The 19,369-nt window shown below is 42.4% G+C and overlaps 1 protein-coding gene across 1 annotated transcript in view; it reads right to left on the reverse strand.

The window, feature by feature from the left end:
- Positions 1 to 3,283: 3,283 nt before the first annotated feature.
- TYW1B (tRNA-yW synthesizing protein 1 homolog B) overlaps positions 3,284 to 19,369 on the reverse strand; it is a 183,889-nt gene continuing 167,803 nt past the window's right edge. Inside the window, 1 exon segment of the mRNA XM_056556476.1 lies at positions 3,284 to 3,823. Within this exon segment, the coding sequence (XP_056412451.1) occupies positions 3,602 to 3,823 (222 nt within the window). The 3' untranslated portion in view covers positions 3,284 to 3,601.

The raw sequence follows: 19,369 nt of genomic DNA on the forward strand, positions 1-19,369 counted from the left end.
CATATTTAAATATTTATTATTCAGAATGCAGTTGGTTACTTTAAGATCAGAAATCTTCTATACTTGGACCATTGTAGTGTTAAATCTGAGTGAATGAAGCGTCCGTTTTGGCAGTTACCACTCTAACCTACATTCACACTGCTGACACCAGGAAGATTTCTCATTTCAAACCAAGTCACAACGTGTTACTGTAATTTCACTCATGTATAAGACCAATGACAACTGGCTGCTCGGTCTCATTACATGTTACTTGATGTATGAAAACAGGGACATAACTAGATCATAGCAGCTATAACAAGGTATCAAACTATATATCTCTCTTCAGAGTTAGATGTAAGGATATCGACGTAATAATAAAGATGCTTTACTCAGATACATTAACCACTCATTTCTAGCCACTGTCTAGCACAAAATGATATGGAATTTAACAAAGCCACAGATAGAAGGCAAAGCCAATAGAAATAACCTGGAAATCCTTCCCAAACCTGTAGTAGCAGATTTTGTGATGTTCTTTAAGGTTTTCCACCCTTACTACTCATTTTTATATAAACTCAAATAATCCATATTATCAGATAATCTGACGGCATGTTGCAACTTGCTATTAACCCCTTAAGGACGAGGCCCATTTTGGCCTTAAGGACCAGAGCGTTTTTAGCACATCTGACCACTGTCACTTTAACCCCTCAAGGACCCATTTTGGCCTTAACTAGACTAGTTCACCAGACTAGTATGAGGGCTTGTTTTTTGCGCGACCAGTTGTCCTTTGTAATGACATCACTCATTATATCATAAAATGTATGGCGCAACCAAAAAACACTATTTTTGTGGGGAAATTAAAAAGAAAAATGCAATTTTGCTAATTTTGGAAGGTTTCGTTTTCACGCCGTACAATTTACGGTAAAAATGACATGTGTTCTTTATTCTGAGGGTCAATACGATTAAAATGATACCCATTATTACATACTTTTATATTATTGTTGTGCTTAAAAAAAATCACAAACGTTTTAACCAAATTAGTACATTTATAATCCCTTTATTTTGATGACCTATAACTTTTTCATTTTTTCGTATAAGCGGCGGTATGGGGGCTCATTTTTTGCACCATCATCTGTACTTTTTTTTGATACCACATTTGCATATAAAAAACTTTGAATACATTTTTTATAATTTTTTTATATTTTTTTTTAATAAAATGTATAAAAAAAAGTAGCAATTTTGGACTTTTTTTTTTACGTTCACGCCCTTCACCGCACGGGATCATTAACATTTTATTTTAATAGTTCGGACATTTACACACGCGGCGATACCAAATATGTCTATTACATTAATTTTTTTACGCTTTTTTGTGGGTAAAATAGGAAAAAACTGACGTTTAACTTTTTTATTGGGGGAGGGGAGTTTTCACTTTTTTTTTTAATTTTACATTTTTCCCCCATAGGGGACTATTCATAGCAATACCATGATTGCTAATACTGATCTGTTCTATGTATAGGACATAGAACAGATCAGTGTTATCGGCGATCTTCTGCTCTGGTCTGCTTGATCTCAGACCAGTACAGAAGACGCCGGGAGCCGGACAGAGGCAGGTGAGGGGACCTCCGTGCGGCGTTCTGAATGATCGGATGCCCGCAGCAGCACTGTATAGTGGTCTCAGACTGTAGCCCTCCAGATGTTGCCAGGCAACTCACCGGCTTCCGTATGATGAAGGGAGCAGCATAGCCGTCCTCTTCTGCCGCCTGCTCCCACCGCCAATCGCGGACAGGTAAGTGGACTTCGGCCCCGGTCCTCTGTTGTTTCCGCGTTCTGCCTTGCCTATTGTGGGTTGGCAGAACGGGGAAAACGAAAGTAACCCCCCCCCCGCTATTGGTGGTCGCTTTTGACGACCAATAGCAGGGATAGGATGGGTGGCACCCCTGCCAGCTGACTCCTATCCCTTCAGGGGGATCGCAGGTGTCTTAGACAACCGCGATCCCCCTTATATTCCAGGTTACCGCGTCACCATAGACCCGGAATAGGCGCAAATCTCAAGTGTGAATTCACTTGCGATTTGCGCCGATCGCCGACATGGGGGGTCTGATGACCCCCCCTGGGCATCTGCGCGGGGTGCCTGCTGATCGATATCCGCATTCACCCCGGTCTGGTCCCAGCGCGGCGGGGACCAAAATTCTCCACGACGTACGCGTACGTCCTTGGTCCTTAAGTACCAGGGAGCTAGGACGTACGCGTAGTCCATGGTCCTTAACAGGTTAAAGGGGTATTATAGCCATAGACATCCTTTGGATAGGGGGATAAGATGTCTGATCCCTGCGGGGCCCACCGCTGGGAACCCCCGCGATCTCTATGCAGTACCCGCATTCTATGCCGGGCTGCTGCTCCCGGACTGGAGACGTGACGTCACGCCACGACCCTCCATTTAGGTCTATGAGATTATTTCTGACAGAGGAGTGAAAAGAATAATCAGAAGTGTTGTCAAAGAGCCGAGAAGCACTTGTGGAGAGCTTCAAAAAGACCTAGAATTGATACTGTTGTGTAAAAGTAAACAGTAAGTAATGCACTTTGCTGCCTGGGACTGTATGCATGCTCACCACACAAGACTCTGTTGCTGGAAAAAGCATGTTATCTGGCTTCAAAAAAATGTACCCTAGTGTTGCACTGAACTTCAAGGGAAACCGGGTCTGATGCTGCTGATACAAAAATGGTAAAGCCCTGCAGCAGAGACAGTATTCTGTTTAATGATGTCCTGTTCATTACCTTCTATTAATAAGGTGATGGCCGTCACGACCCCCTCCCATAGACATGAATGGAGGTGGCGTGGCATGATGTCTTGAGGGGACGTGGGGTGGTGTCTTGAGGGGGCGTGGCGTCTTGAGGGGACGTGGCATGACGTCACGTCTCCAGCCCCAGAAACAGAGGTTTCTGAGACTGGAGGAGCAGCAGCCCGGCATAGAATGCGAGTGCTGCACAGAGATTGCGCCAATCAGACATCTTATCCCCTATCCTGCAGATAGGGGATAAGAGGTCTATGGCCGGAATACCCCTTTAAGGGCTAAACTGAAGGGGTACATAAATATATATGATTGGCTGCTACCAGTTACTCTTGTTGGTAGATTAGTCAGTGTTTTTTTTGTGTTTTTTTTCTCAGGTACTACAACATCAAGGCTGCTTCTTTCCCCTGCACTATATTAAAAGAATAGCATAAAGCTTGTTATGCAGTATATGTAGACCGTTATTGTGCACTTATCAGCATTACACAAAGTAAACAAATAAAATGATCTAATTATTCTTTATAGCACCTTTATTTTATTACAAAAAGAGAAAACTTGAACTTTATTGAATACCTTCACAAAAACATGGTTTTATTTTCTAATCCTCACGTACAACATTTAATTTTTTTTAAAGATTTTTCCCAAAAGTCAGAGTCAAACAAGAAGAATTAAAATATTAAAGTAATTGTTTCCCAAAGCTAAAAGTATTGTAGTTTGACCTAAAGGCTTGAGAAATAAATTGAACAATAGAGTTTCACCTAAAGTAAAATAAAGAATTGCAATGTTTGATGTTTTTTTTTCGAAACCTTAAAAATCAAGGACAACACAGAAGTCAGCTAGCATCCAGAGATGTCCTTCGTTTTATTTTTCCGTTGAAAACGTGTATCGACAGGATCGAAGCCCCTCTCAGTGGAACCAAACAGAGCCCATTTGGGAGTTTTTGCAACATAGTCCAAAGCTGTGAAGGTCTCTGTGCCTCCACTCTTTTCATATGCGCGGATCAGTTCTTGAAATCTCTCATAATCAATCCAGGTCCACCATTCATTTTCTATCTTGAACTGGAAGAGAAGTGGTGAATGGCAAACATTAAAAAAACATACAACAAAAAGAAGGAATTTAGTTAGTGTTAGCACATCCGATCATTCTTTAGCACACAGTTAAAATACTGAAGGAAAAAAATAGAACTTTTACAACTATTGAAAATGTCAATTCAATATACATTCAAAACATTCCCTAACAAAACACAGAATAAAAAAAAAATTCAATAAAAAAAAATATATATATATTTCGTAATGAAACCGATTTCTGGTGTAGAACAGTTGTGTGTACATTAAATATTGTGGACATGAAGTTCTATCTGAAGTACCGCATTTTTCGCCGTATAAGACGCACTTTTTCTTCCCCAAAACTGGGGGGGAAAGTTGGTGCGTCTTATAAGGCGAATACACACCTATTGGGTCGGTCCCTGCGGCCATCAATGGCCGGGACCCGCGGCTAATACAGGAAATCACCTATCGCGGTGATGCCCTGTATTAACCCTTCAGACGCGGCGATCAAAGCTGACCTCCACTTCTGAAGCGAAAGTGACACTAACCCGGCTGCTCAGTTGGGCTGTTCGGGACCGCTGCGGTGAAATCGCGGCATCCCTTACCTGCCTCCTCGGTGTCTTCTCCGTGCCAGGATCCCCTGCATGGCCGGCGCTCTCCGACGTCATCACGTCATTGCGCACACCGTCCCGTCATCCAATAGGAGCAGCGTGCGTAGCGACGTGATGACGGCGACGGAGAGCGTGGATCCCGGGGAAGAAGACGCCCGGAGACACCACGGGGACGCGGCAACAGCGATGGAGCGACATCCAGGGCAGCGGTGAAGGGTCCGGAGCGGCGGGGACACGTGAGTATTACCTCCTATCCAGTGGTGTTCAACCTGCGGAGCTCCAGATGTTGCAAAACTACAACTCCCAGCATGCCCGGACAGCCAACGGCTGTCCGGGCATGCTGGGAGTTGTAGTTTTGCAACATCTGGAGGTCCGCAGGTTGAAGATTATTGTTGTGCGCAGAATCTTTTTTTTCTAGATTTTGCATCTTTAAAATTTGGTGTTTCTTATATGCCGGTGCGTCCTATAGGGCGAAAAATACGATACTACCTCTCCAATCCTGTGATGGTCTCCCCTTCGCTTTCATGAAAATCCTCGCAATAAATGGTACACATGTAGTTTTTGAGGTTATTGTTTTAATACTAACTTTCCGATTCCACTATATAAGCCAAAATAAAACAGTGAAAAATCACATATCGGGTACAATGCATGGACTTCCTGTAATATTACATGCAATATATATATTTGCAAAAAAAAATCCTTTTTTTAGTATACTGAGAAGAACCTCACTTTTTATATATGGTAAATAAAATACACTTTAAGGCTGGATTCACAAATTGTAAAACAAAATACAATAAAATAAGCAGTAAAAATTCCCATATTTTTTTTCCTTTTTTAACTCAATGTGTTCTGTTACACACTCAAAAGGTCATGAACATGAAAACCATCAGTGCAGATTTAGGCCTGCTACTTCCATCAGTCATATCTCTGTAAAATGCATTAAAAACAGGAAGCAATTAAAATACTTGTAAAATGTAATCTAACATTCAGCTTGTGAGGTTTAGGGGAAAAAAAGGCAGGTCATTTAATGACCTCTCTCAGAATTGGCTATACGACTTACAACTTTTTTTGGCATAGGCTTAACAAAGTATTTACACAGCAGGCCTTCATGTACAAATAGATGCTCTTCTTTCAAATTGCCAAGTTTTTCTCCTTTTAAATTAGGGGTGGGGAACAATTTGGTCTGGCCCGCTCAGCAGGATTAGCCCAACTGAATTAAATAACGCTATTTTAATTCAAGTGGGCTAAATGTCTCATTCCTTACAGTCCAGACAAAAATTTTAGGCTTACAATACTGCTGGTTCCCCCAGAATGCATTGCTTTCCTACTTACACAAAATACATATAGCAAGACAGTATAATTATACAGATGAAGCCCGTTCAAACTATAAAGTTGGCTCGGGCTACATCTGTATACTACTACAATATGGCAAACAAATGTTATTTGTGTAGCACGCTTTGCAAGGAGTAGGGACATCTGCCTATGACAAATGTCAATACTCCTTTGTGTAGTACTATGGCTTTATTATCTCAGTACCCACTGTCATCAGGGGTACTGTCAATGATGGTCCGAGTTGAGGGTGGTGCAGGCTGAGGGAAGCCTAGCCTTGATGATGGCTTCCATACACTCAGAACAAGAGATCCTCCTTATCAGTGGCTCTCAACCTGGGGTACAAGTAACCCCAGGGGTACTTAGCAGTTCTCCAGGGGGTACATGAAAAAAAAAATCAGTAATGGCAGCCACAGCCACTGGTTACTGGTTACTGTTCTGGGCCACTTTGAAAGAAATGGTAGGCTGACATCACTGCACTGAGGAGCGGAGCAGGAGGACAGCAAAGGGGAAGCGCTGGCATTGGGCTGCTATGGGCAGTAACTACCATCAGCTTTGCTGCTCCACAGCCCTTGCAGACCAGGGACCTACTGCTATGAGCCATAGCAATAGGTCCCCAGACCAGAGGAGCACCAAAGCGGGACAGTATGGCAGCTTACAACTATATATGCAGCTATATTTGGCGGAACAAAGGGGGCCTAACAACTTTATTGGGACGCAAAGCAGGTACTATTACTGTGTGTGACAAACATGGGGAGTGTTTTTAATAAGTGGGTATTGTACTGAAGTCAAATGTTTTATTGGCTGGTTCGGTTGAGAAGTCTTGTATGGGAGAAATCTTAATAGCGGTCTAGGCCAGATCGTGAAGAAAACAAAACAACTCCGGTTAGAGAAGACGTCGGGGGACTGGGGAAATAGGGAGAGGAACAGGGTGCCTGGTGTAGCGGAAAGTAAAGCATATGAATTATACAATAATCATTACAAAATGTCTCTAATATGGGGGTACAATTTTTTGGGAATGGGCTGTCAATGGGTACTCTGGCAAAAAAGGTTGAGAACCACTGCTCTACATCATACCCCTAGAAGCTGCAGGATGGTGAACATTATAGAGAAGTACTGACATTGAACAGTGGGGCAAAAAAGTATTCAGTCAGCCACCAATTGTGCAAGTTCTCCCAATTAGAGAGAGAGGGAGGCCTGTAATTTTCATTAGGGATCGACCGATTATCGATATGGCCGATATTATCGGCCGATAATCACGATTTTGGGCATTATCGGTATCGGCAATTATCTTGCCGATAAGCCGATAATGCCTCGCCCCCACCGCACCGCGACCGCCACCCCCTCGACCCACTGCACAGCGTCGCACGCCCCACCGTGATGCTAGGCGGTATACCGGTATGGATTTTTTCCCATACCGCTATACCGGTCGGGCCCCTCCCCCACCCTCCGAGTGCATAAAAAAATGTAACTTACCCGTAATGGGGGTGGTCCAGGCCATCCTTCCTTCATGTAGTGTCCGGGGGCGTTCCGGGTGGAGGGTGGTCTGGTCCGGGCTGTCCTTCTCCGGCGGGCCTCTTCTCCACTCCGGGCAGGCTCCGGCCTAGTATGCTGCATAGACGTCGCTACGCCGTGACGTCAGGTGCGTCGCTGCGCACGGGCGTCACTGCGCAGCGACGTCTATGCAGCGTACTAGGCCGGAGCCTGCCCGGAGTGGAGAAGAGGCCCGCCGGAGAAGAAGGACAGCCCGGACCGGACCACCCTCCACCCGGAACGCCCCCGGACACTACAGGAACGATGGATGGCCCGGAGCACCCTGGCAGGTAGGGGAGAGAAGCGGGTGGTGGTGGCGGCGGCGGCCTATGGCCCCGCAAAAGCCACTGCAGATCATTGATTTAAAGCACCCGCTTTAAATCAATGATCTGCAGCGGTGTCGCAGGGGGTTAAATAGCCAATAACTTATACCGAAATATCGGTATAAGTTATCGGCTATCGGCCCTAACCTGCACCAATTATCGGTATCGGCCCTAAAAAAACGATATCGGTCGATCCCTAATTTTCATCATAGGTATACCTCAACTATGAGAGACATAATGAGAAAAAAAAAATCCATAAAATCCCATTGTCTGATTTATAAAGAATTTCTTTGCAAATTATGGTGGAAAATAAGTATTAGGTCAATAACAAAAGTTAATCTCAATACTTTGTTATATACCCTTTGTTGGCAATGACATGTCAAACGTTTTCTTTAAGTCTTCACAAGGTTTTCACACACTGTTGCTGGTATTTTGGCCCATTCCTCCATGCAGATCTCCTCTAGAGCAGTGATGTTTTTGGGCTGTCGCTGGGCAACATGGACTTTCAACTCCTTCCAAAGGTTTTCTATTAAGTTGAGACCTGGAGACTGGCTAGGCCACTCCAGGACCTTGAAATGCTTCTTACAAAGCCACTCCTTTGTTGCCCTGGCGGTGTATTTGGGATCATTGTCATGCTGAAAGATCCAGCCACGTTTCATCTTCAATGTCCTTGCTGATGGAAGTAGATTTTCACTTAAAATCTCACGATACATGGCCCCATTCCTTTACATGAATCAGTCATCCTGGTCCCTTTGCAGAAAAACAGCCCCAAAGCATGATGTTTCCCCCCCCATGCTTCACAGTAGGTATGGTGTTCTTTGGATGCAACTCAGCATTCTCTCTCCTCCAAACATGACAAGTTGAGTTTTTAGCAAAAAGTTCTACTTTGGGAGAATGTCATGTGGTCAGATGAAACCAATCCTCTTCTGGATCATCCAAATGCTCTCTAGCAAACTTCAGACAGGCCCAGACATGTACTGGCTTAAACAGAGGGAAACGTGTGGAACTGCATGATTTGTGTCCCTGTCGGCGTAGTGTGTTACTGTTGGTAGCCTTTGTTACTTTGGTCCCAGTGCTATGCAGGTCATTCACTAGATCCCCCCCATGTGGTTCTGGGATTTTTGCCCACTGTTCTTGTGATCATTTTGACACCACAGGGTGAGATCTTGCCTCGGGCCCCAGATCAAGGGAGAGCAGTGGTCTTGTTTGCCTTCCATTTTCTAATATTTGCTCCCACAGTTGATTTCTTCACACCAAGCTGCTTGCCTTTTGCAGATTCAGTCTTCCCAGCCTGGTGCAGGTCTACAATTTTGTTTCTGGTGTACTTTGACAGCTCAACCTGTCCACAACCTCAAACAGGTGCCATTAATACAGGTAAATGAGTGGAGGACAGAGAAGACTCGAAGTTACAGGTCTGTGAGAGCCAGAAATCTTGCTTGTTTGTAGGTGACAAAATACTTATTTTACAGAGGAATTTACCGTTAATTCATTAGAAATTCTACTATGTGATTTCCTGTATTCTTTCCCCCCATTCTGTTTCTCATTGTTGAAGTATACCTATGATGAAAATTACAGGCCTTTCTCCTCATCTTTTATAAGTGGGAGAACTTGCACAATTGGTGGCTGACTAAATACTTTTTTGCCCCACTGTAAATGCAGTACTAAGATGAGATTTTATACTTACTGTAAACACCTGCACTCTGTCCACTTCTGACTTCTTCCAGCCACTCCCTCCTCCTTTCCCTTCTCCCCTCTCCAAAGACTTCTATGGAAGCCATGTATCCCTCACTAAGTTGATAGACCTACCCTTTTAAACCAGTAGGTCTATCAGTGAGTTAAGAGTTTATAAAAAGAGAGACAGCAGGAATTAATGCCTGACAAGTCGAGATATGATTAGATATGGTCTGCCTGTGCTACTGATATATGCAAAGTCTGTTGAAATTAAATATACCATTAGGCATATTGCACCTATTGTGTGTCCCTCTTTTTTAACAACAATTTCTACACTTTCAAGATGACCTAAAATCTGCTTATGAAACATTAAAAAGTAAACTGTCATCAGCACTAACCTGTTTGTACTTAAAGGAGTAGTCCAGTGGTGATTCAGTGGTGAGCAACTTATCCCCTATCCTAAGGATAGGGGATAAGTTGCAGATCGCGGGGGGTCCGACCGCTGGGGCCCCCTGCGATCTCCTGTACGGAGCCCCGACAGCCCGCGGGAAGGGGGCGTGTCGACCTCCGCACGAGGCGGCGGCCGACACGCCCCCTCAATACAACTCTATGGCAGAGCCGAAGCGCTGCCTTCGGCAATCTCCGGCTCTGCCATAGAGATGTATTGAGGGGGCGTGTCGGCCGCCGCCTCGTGCGGGGGTCGACACCCGCTATCTCGGCGGAGAGCCGGGGCCCCGTACAGAGAGATCGCAGGGGGCCCCAGCGGTCGGACCCCCCGCGATCTCAAACTTATCCCCTATCCTTAGGATAGGGGATAAGTTTTTCACCACTGGACTACCCCTTTAACTTGGTACATGATGCTGCTGCTTCTTCAAGCCTGCTCACAGCCCATGCACCAAGCCTGACCCTCAAATGAGGAGAATAACTGGCAAAAGGAGCAAGGGATCGGACATGGGCAAGTATCATCATCAGTATCACCTGCACTACCTGCCTGTACTAACAGGTTACTGTGGGTGACACTGATAAATTCCCTTCAAAGTAATCCCATGAGTACATAAAGAATATATAGTCATGCAAATAAATCTGTATATTCTGTACATAACAGATATGTAAAATTCTGAAGTCATACAAGCCATGGGTAGAAGGCAATTTACAGTGAATTATGGCCCTTGAATTATAGCAACCTCTGCTATAAAGCGTAGTTGCCTGTTTACAAGTAATATACATTTTATAAATTGTGAAAAAAAAAAAAAACTGACTTTTCTTGTGTTTGTGTTACTTTGGCTGCATGAAATTCCATCTCCTAACGTATACTGAAGCTTTCAATTTAATGCTGTAAAACACCAGTCATCAAACTGGCTACATAAAATATTAACTGCAAAACAATTAACCTAAAACACAATATGCTTGCACTACAAAAGTCACAGCAGCTAAGCCTCTGCTAGCAATTTCACTTCTAACACTGTAGAAAGAAACATCTTAATCATAATATACATTGTTGTACTTGTAGCACAGTTTACATGCTAAACCGCAAAAAAGGTATATATACATATGAAAAGAAGAACATATACTTTTGAAGCAAGTAATGCGAGTCAGTGGCGAAAAAAAAAAAAAAAAAAAAAAAAAAAAAAAAAAAGATCTTAGCATCTCCTTTACAAGGAAGAAGGCAGCATTAAGGTTTGGCCTATAGGGTTTGCTTCCACAATCGTACAGTCATTGCCTTTTGTCATTACAATGTACATCAAGACAAAACATTTTTTTGCAATTTTGCAAGTTTTGGAGGGTTTGTTTTTACGCAGTGGGCTTTATGATAAAAAGCTCTATTCAGAAGACTTAAAATTATCTTCTTCTGACCCCCTATAACTTTATATTATTCCATATATGGGGTCGATAATGTGCATGATCTGTAGTTATTATCTCTACCATATTTGTTTTTGATGGGACTTTTCGATCACTTTTTAGTTTGCAAATATTAATTTTGGGCGTTTGGAATTTTAAATGTTTATGCCATTCACGGGCAGGATGACAAACATATTTTAATAGTGCAGATAATCCCGCACATGTCGATACCAAATGTAGGTTTATAAAAAAAAATTTGGTAAAATGGGAAATGTGAATCTTACACTTTTTTTAAGTCCCCCATTTGTTACTCAATTTGGTTTTGTCTGTACATGTACCTTCTCTATTGTCAACTGCCGTCTAATATGTCAATGCCACGCAACTTAAGACTCCTTTTAGCCAAATGTTTATAGTAATGTGTATATAGGAACCAGGGGGCTCAACGGGCTAAGCCAACGTAATGACGACATACGCAACATACTGATTATTGTAATACGGGGGGGAGCTAGACAGCGCAACCTATATGTAAGTAATTAAGTTATGATGCTCATGTTTCTGCGAATCTATCTTGTTTGGTACATCAATATTGTGGTACAGTATTAAGGTTACCCATAATAATGATATTTTGTAGTATGGATGACTGATGGCAATCACATCATCAGTAATTAAAAGGAAATGAACTGTGTACTGGAAGAGATTCTTCCTGAGCAAGTGTGAGTGTAATTTGGCCATGTGACCCCCAGCTGTTACTCTTTCACAACAATACAAAAGGGTTATTGGATATGGACATCACTCCCCTGAGGAAGTTGCCAAGAGCAACGGAACGTGTGGGGTTTCTGGAGCACGTAGTTACCTTTCATAATCCTGCAGATGCTGGTTTTACTAATCTTTGATAGCAATACCCATGGCATCAGTACAAATAAACAGAGATCTACATTGTACCATCCTGCCTTTATAGCACTTTAAATATTATGGTTTGCACATATTTTTGTACCCTGTCATAGGTGTTAGGCAGTGTGTATTATATTATACTAGCTGAGTACCCGGTGTTGCCCGGTTTTTCCTTCCTAATCCTTGTTGTGGAGGAAAATCAACAGAGGAAGCTTTTGACTTCATATCCCATTTTCATATATTGTTGTCATATCCCAACCCCATATCCCGACCCATAATATGTGTACCAGGTATTGAAATATCTCCAGCCGTACAGAAGTTATGTGGGAACATACATTTCCCATTGATTTGCATGGGACTTTAAACAAAAACCCTGACCCTCACAAATGGGGGTAGTTAAGGGTTAATTAACGATCCTATATTTTAAGTGGACATCTAATTAATGTGTGACCAAGTATTATCTAAATATCTCCAGCCGTTTGGAAGTTATGAGGTAACATATTTCCCAAAGACTTGTATGAGACTTTAAATAAAAACCCCGCCCCTGGCAAATAGGGTTAAATCACCTATCCTATGTTTGTTGTTGACATATAAGTAACATATGCGCCAAGTTTCATGTTAATATCTTTAGCCGTTTGGACGTGATGCTGGAACATACACACACAGTTTTATATATATATATATATATATATATATATATATATATATATAGATTGTATCACCCATTTATCCAGTCAAATTATGTCTTATGGTCATCCTGCAGTGTTTGACTTATACATTATTTGATCGTGCTCCTTGAGGGTGAGCGTCTAGCCCCCTCAATTTTTGTGGTGTCCCCCTTATGGGGAACTTTTTGATTTGTCTGTTTTGTATTCAGTGGTTTAATAAAATTCCTTTTTCTATTTATGCTATATTTTGTGTTGATATCTGGGTGTACACTTTGCTATATAGTGTGTTGTGCTTGTTCTGTGTTTTAGTGCACATGTTTATAAAGCGCTTGAGCCTAAAGTTTCATAAATGACGAGGAAATAACAGACTGCTTTTATCTCTGGCAGCGAGACCCAAACAAGCCTGTGCATTTGCAAACTACTACATTCACTGGATAAGTAATCTCTCAATAACATTATATTACATTTCTTTTTTGCATAATGCTTTGGTAATAGCCCCTCTAAATCGAGAGTCTATACAGATGATTTTGTATTATAATTAGAAATGCCAAATCATTTAAAAAGCAATAAGGATGAGTATGCTGATAAATTCAGGCTTAACACAAGAGGGCTATTGTAGCCAAGCGGATAATAGAGTGCTTACTTAGCTACAACATAAATAGCAAAGGCCTCTCAGAGCACACTGCTACCTGATTCCAAATGTGAAGAAGGCTTGGCACGATCCTGGCTCTTTCCATTAGAGCCATTCTTAAGACACATGCCAAAAATAATGGAATAGAATATTATGAGAAGAGTGGTTGTGACCTTCACATTGTGAAGGTGAAATTCCTTTACTAGAAGCCAAATATTCACCATTCATGCTCTGGCACATTAGTTATAAGCCAAAGTCTTGACTATCTTCCAATGATGTAGCACATATGCATAATGCATGCAAGTTACAGGGCAGGTTTAAACATGGTGGGGAAAAAAAATCCACTTTGTATTGTGAATCTATAGAAGGCATGCTGAAGACCTGCAAATTGAATGCTTGCCCCCTCAAGTCCGCTGCTGAAATATCAGCTAAATATATTGGAAGGCACTTTTCAGTGCATAAACCACAATTAATCTTCCATGTTAAGAAGACAAAACTCACAGGAGAACAGTTTAAAGGGGTACTCCGCCTCTAGACATCTTATCCCCTATCCAAAGGATAGGGGATGAGATGTCTTATTGCGGGGGTCCCGCCTCTGGAGATCCCCATGATCTTGGCTGCAGCACCCCAGACATCCGATGCACGGAGCGAAGTTCGCTCCATGCTGGATGACTGGCGAGGCAGGGAGGAGGCTCGTGACATCACTACCACGCCCCCTCAATGCAAGTCCATGGGAGGGAGCATGATTGCCATCACAACCCCTCCCAGAGACTTGCATTGAGGGGGCGTGCCTGTAATGTCAGGAGCCTCCGGCACTACACCTGACACACTAAATGAACGCTGGGTGCAGCAGGGAAACAGCCCCTAGACATCTTATCCCCTATCCAAAGGATAGGGGATACGATGTCTGATCGCGAAGTACCCACACGTCATGATCACTGTGCTAGTGAATGCTACTCACACTCACTGCCTATCTGGACAAAACCAAATTATTACTTAAAGGAGTAGTCCAGTGGTGATTCAGTGGTGAGCAACTTATCCCCTATCCTAAGGATAGGGGATAAGTTGCAGATCGCGGGGGGTCCGACCGCTGGGGCCACCTGCGATCTCCTGTACGGAGCCCCGACAGCCCGCGGGAAGGGGGCGTGTCGACCTCCGCACGAGGCGGCGGCCGACACGCCCCCTCAATACAACTCTATGGCAGAGCCGAAGCGCTGCCTTCGGCAATCTCCGGCTCTGCCATAGAGATGTATTGAGGGGGCGTGTCGGCCCCCGCCTCGTGCGTGGGTCGATACCCGCTATCTCGGCGGAGAGCCGGGGCCCCGTACAGAGAGATCGCAGGGGGCCCCAGCGGTCGGACCCCCCGCGATCTCAAACTTATCCCCTATCCTTAGGATAGGGGATAAGTTTTTCACCACTGGACTACCCCTTTAACTACGACATCGTCGTTCATATTACTTGGTGTAACATCGGAAAGTAAAGTATCATAAATGACCTTGTTCATCAGAGTATGGTGCTGTGATAACCAGAGTTAATGACTACAAATAAATATCATATGTAAATAAATAAAAGATACAATGAAAAGAACACTGTATGACAAGACATACAAAATCCCAGACACCATCACTAAAGATGATTCAACATTTTACATTTCTCTGCACCAGAGCTTTAATTCTAATATTTTAAACTTGGCCTTAAATTAAATCCATTTTATTACGGATATAGCATAGAAAATACCACATATCAGTATACGCATAATACTATGTACATGGGTAAAAAAATGTTTTTAAGGTGTATTCCCATTAGAAATAGAAATTCCACAGAATAGGTAGACATGCCATAAATGTTTGAGATGGTAATACCTACTTTAGCTGTTCCTGTCACCAGGAAAAGAGATAGATAGACAGACATCATACATTTTATTTTCTGTGTACATAGTGCCTATCCCCCACCAACTTCCTAAAACAAAACTTGCAAAGCTGGATTCAAAAACAGTACATTTATGTCCATGTTTATGTAGATTTATCTTTTTTTCCATGTATCTGCTGTACATTAATAGGAAGTGCTGGAATTAAGACTGGAGGATTAAAACACACATCGGGCAACAATTTATAAGAAGCAGTGCAGAAGTGGAATAGTTGGTCAGTGGCCCAAGAATAACAATGAAATCACACATTGTTTTGAGCAAGTACTCCACTACATCTTTGCACACTTTTTCTTTTTCTTTCTTTTCTTGTGACATCTTTTATTTACCATTTTCTGGCCAGCTGGAACACACTGTAGGTGTGCCATTTTTTCAGCCATAGCCCTCATTTTTAACAATATACGCCAACGTGTAATGTTTTGGGGCCATTGTTGGGTGCCCTTCACACATGGGCAAAATGTCCTTATGAGCTAACGCTAAAACTGTAAAATGTCTACAGAGAGTTACTTTGAAGAAAGTTTCCCCCTCCTGAGATTAGGGAATAGTTGTACTCTCCCCTAATATCTGTTTTTTACACTTGGTTCCAGTACTGTACACAGCATTCCATGGGTGGTCAAGACTAGTCATTTGTACAGCAGTAGAATTATTTCCTTGTTGTGGGAATCTATGCTTCTTTTGTTGCACCCCATGATTTTATTTGCCTTGGCCGCAGCTGCCTGACACTGGTTGCTACAGTTAAACTGCAGGAGCTTTACAATAAATGTATTTATTGTAAAGCTCCTAAATCCTTTTCCATGTCAATCGTCCCCAGTGTTTTCCCATTTAATACATAATCCCAGACTGGATTTTTCCTCCCCATGTGCAGGGGGATTATTTGTGTTGAACTTCAAAATAGGATCCACAAATGACCCCCGAAGTACCCCACTAGTTACCCACTCAGAGTAAATACCATTAATAAATACCCTTTCATCCTCTCACTGAGCCAGTTACTTACACACATTCTCCCCCAGGCCCCATCCTTTCCATTTTATGCACAAACCTTTTATGTGGCACTGTATCAAATGCCTTGGAAAAATCAAGATACACCACATCCAGCGGTTCCACCTGGTCCAGTCTGGAGCTCACCTCCTCATAAAAGCTGATGCTAGGTTAGTTTGACAGGAACGATTCCTTAAAAACCCATGCTGATATGGAGTCATACATAAAATTTTTATTGATAAACTCCAATATAGCATCTCTTAGAAAACCCTCAATCTACATACAATGGAGGTTATTCCAAAATTAAGGTAAGTGTATAGGACCAGGCACTGCCTGATTGTAGCGTGGTATCCACCATTTCATGTAAATCAAGCTAGACATGGCTGTCCTGACATGAGACTGGGTGCCAACTGTATGTGAGCAGCAGCGTTATTCAAGTATATATGAAAAGAAGACAGTTGCACTCAACTGTGATGTCTTGCAATGTTTGGAATGACTCTTCTTCCGGCCGATGCATTGGCCGGAAGAAGAGTCATTCCAGACGTGAAACTAGTTGCCGCCAGTGGTATGCTCCCACACCTGTAGCTGCGTCCATCCAGCTCTCCTGCGATGAACAATTGTTCCTCCTGTCCGTCCTGAGCACGCTCCAATAAAGAAACATTGCAAGACATCACAGATGAGTGCAACAGTCTTCTTTTCATATATACTTAAATACAATGGAGGTTAAACTAATAGGCCTATAATTAACACTACATTTTCCATTTGCTATGCACCAGTCCTGGGGAACAGACCATGCTACTATAAAGTCCTTGAACATTAGATATAGGGGTCTGGCTATTACAATACTTAACTCCCTTAGAACAATCGGGTGAATGCCATCTAAACCTGGTGATTTGTCTAACTCAGGAAGCACTGTACTTTTGACAGTTGACATGTACTGGGGAATTTACCTTTAATATATTTGCTTTTTCCTCATCACCTATAATAATTGCTCCCTTTAAAAAACTTTTTAAAGGGCCAACACTTTCATTTAACCATTTTACTATTTATGTAGTTAAAAAACATTTTGGGGTTAGTTTTCTTAAAAAATAAATAAATAAATAAATTCCTATAGCTTTTTAATACTCCTTCGCAGCCTTCCTGTTTCAGTAGCATATAGGCTTTATTGTAATTTATCACTGCCTTTACATTTTTAATTATCAACATTGGATTTCTTCTGTTCTTGCCAGTAGTACAAAACATGACCACTAAGGCCTCTGATTGGTTGCAATGGTCACTTGTCATCAGCTTCTCAAGCGAGACCGAGCTTTTATGGAGATTACTGCTGGCTTAGAGAGGTGAGTAACCCCAGATTTGTTGTTTTACCAGATTTTAGGCCCTTTTTACTATTTTAAAACTGAATAAAAACAGTTGTCTCAGTAGGGCAACCTTTTCCCCATATCCATTCTATCAGTAAGGCAAATCACTGTTATTTAAAGTGTACCTGTCACTTGCAAAAACTTTTTATAGAATGAAGATAGAATTATATGTATATTTGTAATATACATTGGTTACAAAATGTGTATATTTTGGGGTGAAGAATTTGGTCTTGTCCCCGCAGCTAATGTGTGGTTAGAGACAAAATATAGAAAGTGTGGGCGGACAAGTAGGCAAGCTCTATAAACTGAGGACAAGCAGGGAAAGTTGGTGGAAATTACATGCAGACCTTTCGATTGCAACTCTGTTTAATGCTATGCCACAGGCTTTGGGCGTCTCATTTCTTTTGATCATCTTTGATGTTTCTGCATCTTGACTGGAGTCACTTATTGTAAAGTCACTTGATTGCACATGATTTGGAAAGACACAGATTTATCTATGGTCTCAAAGCTCAAAATACATAAAAGAGAATAATAAAAAACCATGAGGAAAAAAACTTCCTGCAAAGCACAGAGACAGGATTGTGTGAATGCACATATCTAGAGAAAAGTACAAAAATGTTCTGCTGCACTAAACATTCCCAGGCGCACAGAGACCTGAAAAATTCCTAAAATGGAAGAAGTTTGGAAAAACCAGGACTCTTCCTAGAGCTGGCTACCCCACCAATCTAAGTAATCAGGGGAGAAAGGTGACCAAGAACCCCATGGTTACTCTGGCTGACCTCTAATGATCCTGTGTGCAGATGGGAGAAACATCCAATAGGTCATCGATCACTGTAGCTTTCCACCAAGATGGGCTTTATGGCAGAGAGGCCCAAAAGAATCCTCTTAATAAAAAAAACACATAAAAGCATCTAAAAAGGGCTCTCAGACTGCGAAAAACTAAAATTCTCTGGTCAGATGAAACCAAATTAAACTTTTTTGCCCCTATTTGAAGAGTTATGTCTGGAGGACACCAGAAAGCGCTCATCACCTACCCAATACCATCCCCTACATTAATGCATTGTGGTGGCAGCATCATGCTGTGTTTTTAAGTGGCTGGGAAAGGGAGACTAATCAGCGTGGAGGAAAAGCTGAATGGAGCAAAGTACTGAGATAATCTTAATGAAAACCTGACCCACAGTGCTCTGGGCCAAAAGGTACACAATACTGAAGCATCTTAGGCATAACTCTGAATGACCTTGAGTGGCCCATACATCTCTGGAGAGACAAGAAAATGGCTTTGCAGGGAAGAATGCAAGAAAATTCTCAAATCCAGGTGAGGAAGACTGGAGGCTGCAATTGCTCCCAAAAGGTGCTTCAACTAAGTGCATCGCTTTTCCTTTTTAATAAACTTGCAAAAATGCCTAATATTCTGTTTTCACTTTCTCTACATGGAATATGGAGTGAAGACTTTCCAAATGCACTGTAAAAACTAAAACTAACATGTAGAGAAACAGAACATGGTCGCACATTTACAACTTGTCCAATGATCTAATTGCTTCTCAGCATAATATCAAAAACTAAACTACAACTAGTGTACCATTTGATCAAAACATGAAAGCCAACTCGCCACGTCAAGGTAACCTGATAACAGTGGGCAACTTAACACTGGTGTAGCGCCGGGTGGCGACCACTGCCGGCACAACACCAACCCACAGGGGGCTGCTTGACCAAGCCCCCCCCCCCCCCCGGCTCTGGGACATACCACCCCACAGACAAAGCATCACAGCAACAATGGCCACCGCAGAGCACCGCACCAGTGT

This window comes from Hyla sarda, chromosome 2 (assembly GCF_029499605.1).
Source record: "Hyla sarda isolate aHylSar1 chromosome 2, aHylSar1.hap1, whole genome shotgun sequence".
NCBI classification, from domain to species: domain Eukaryota; kingdom Metazoa; phylum Chordata; class Amphibia; order Anura; family Hylidae; genus Hyla; species Hyla sarda.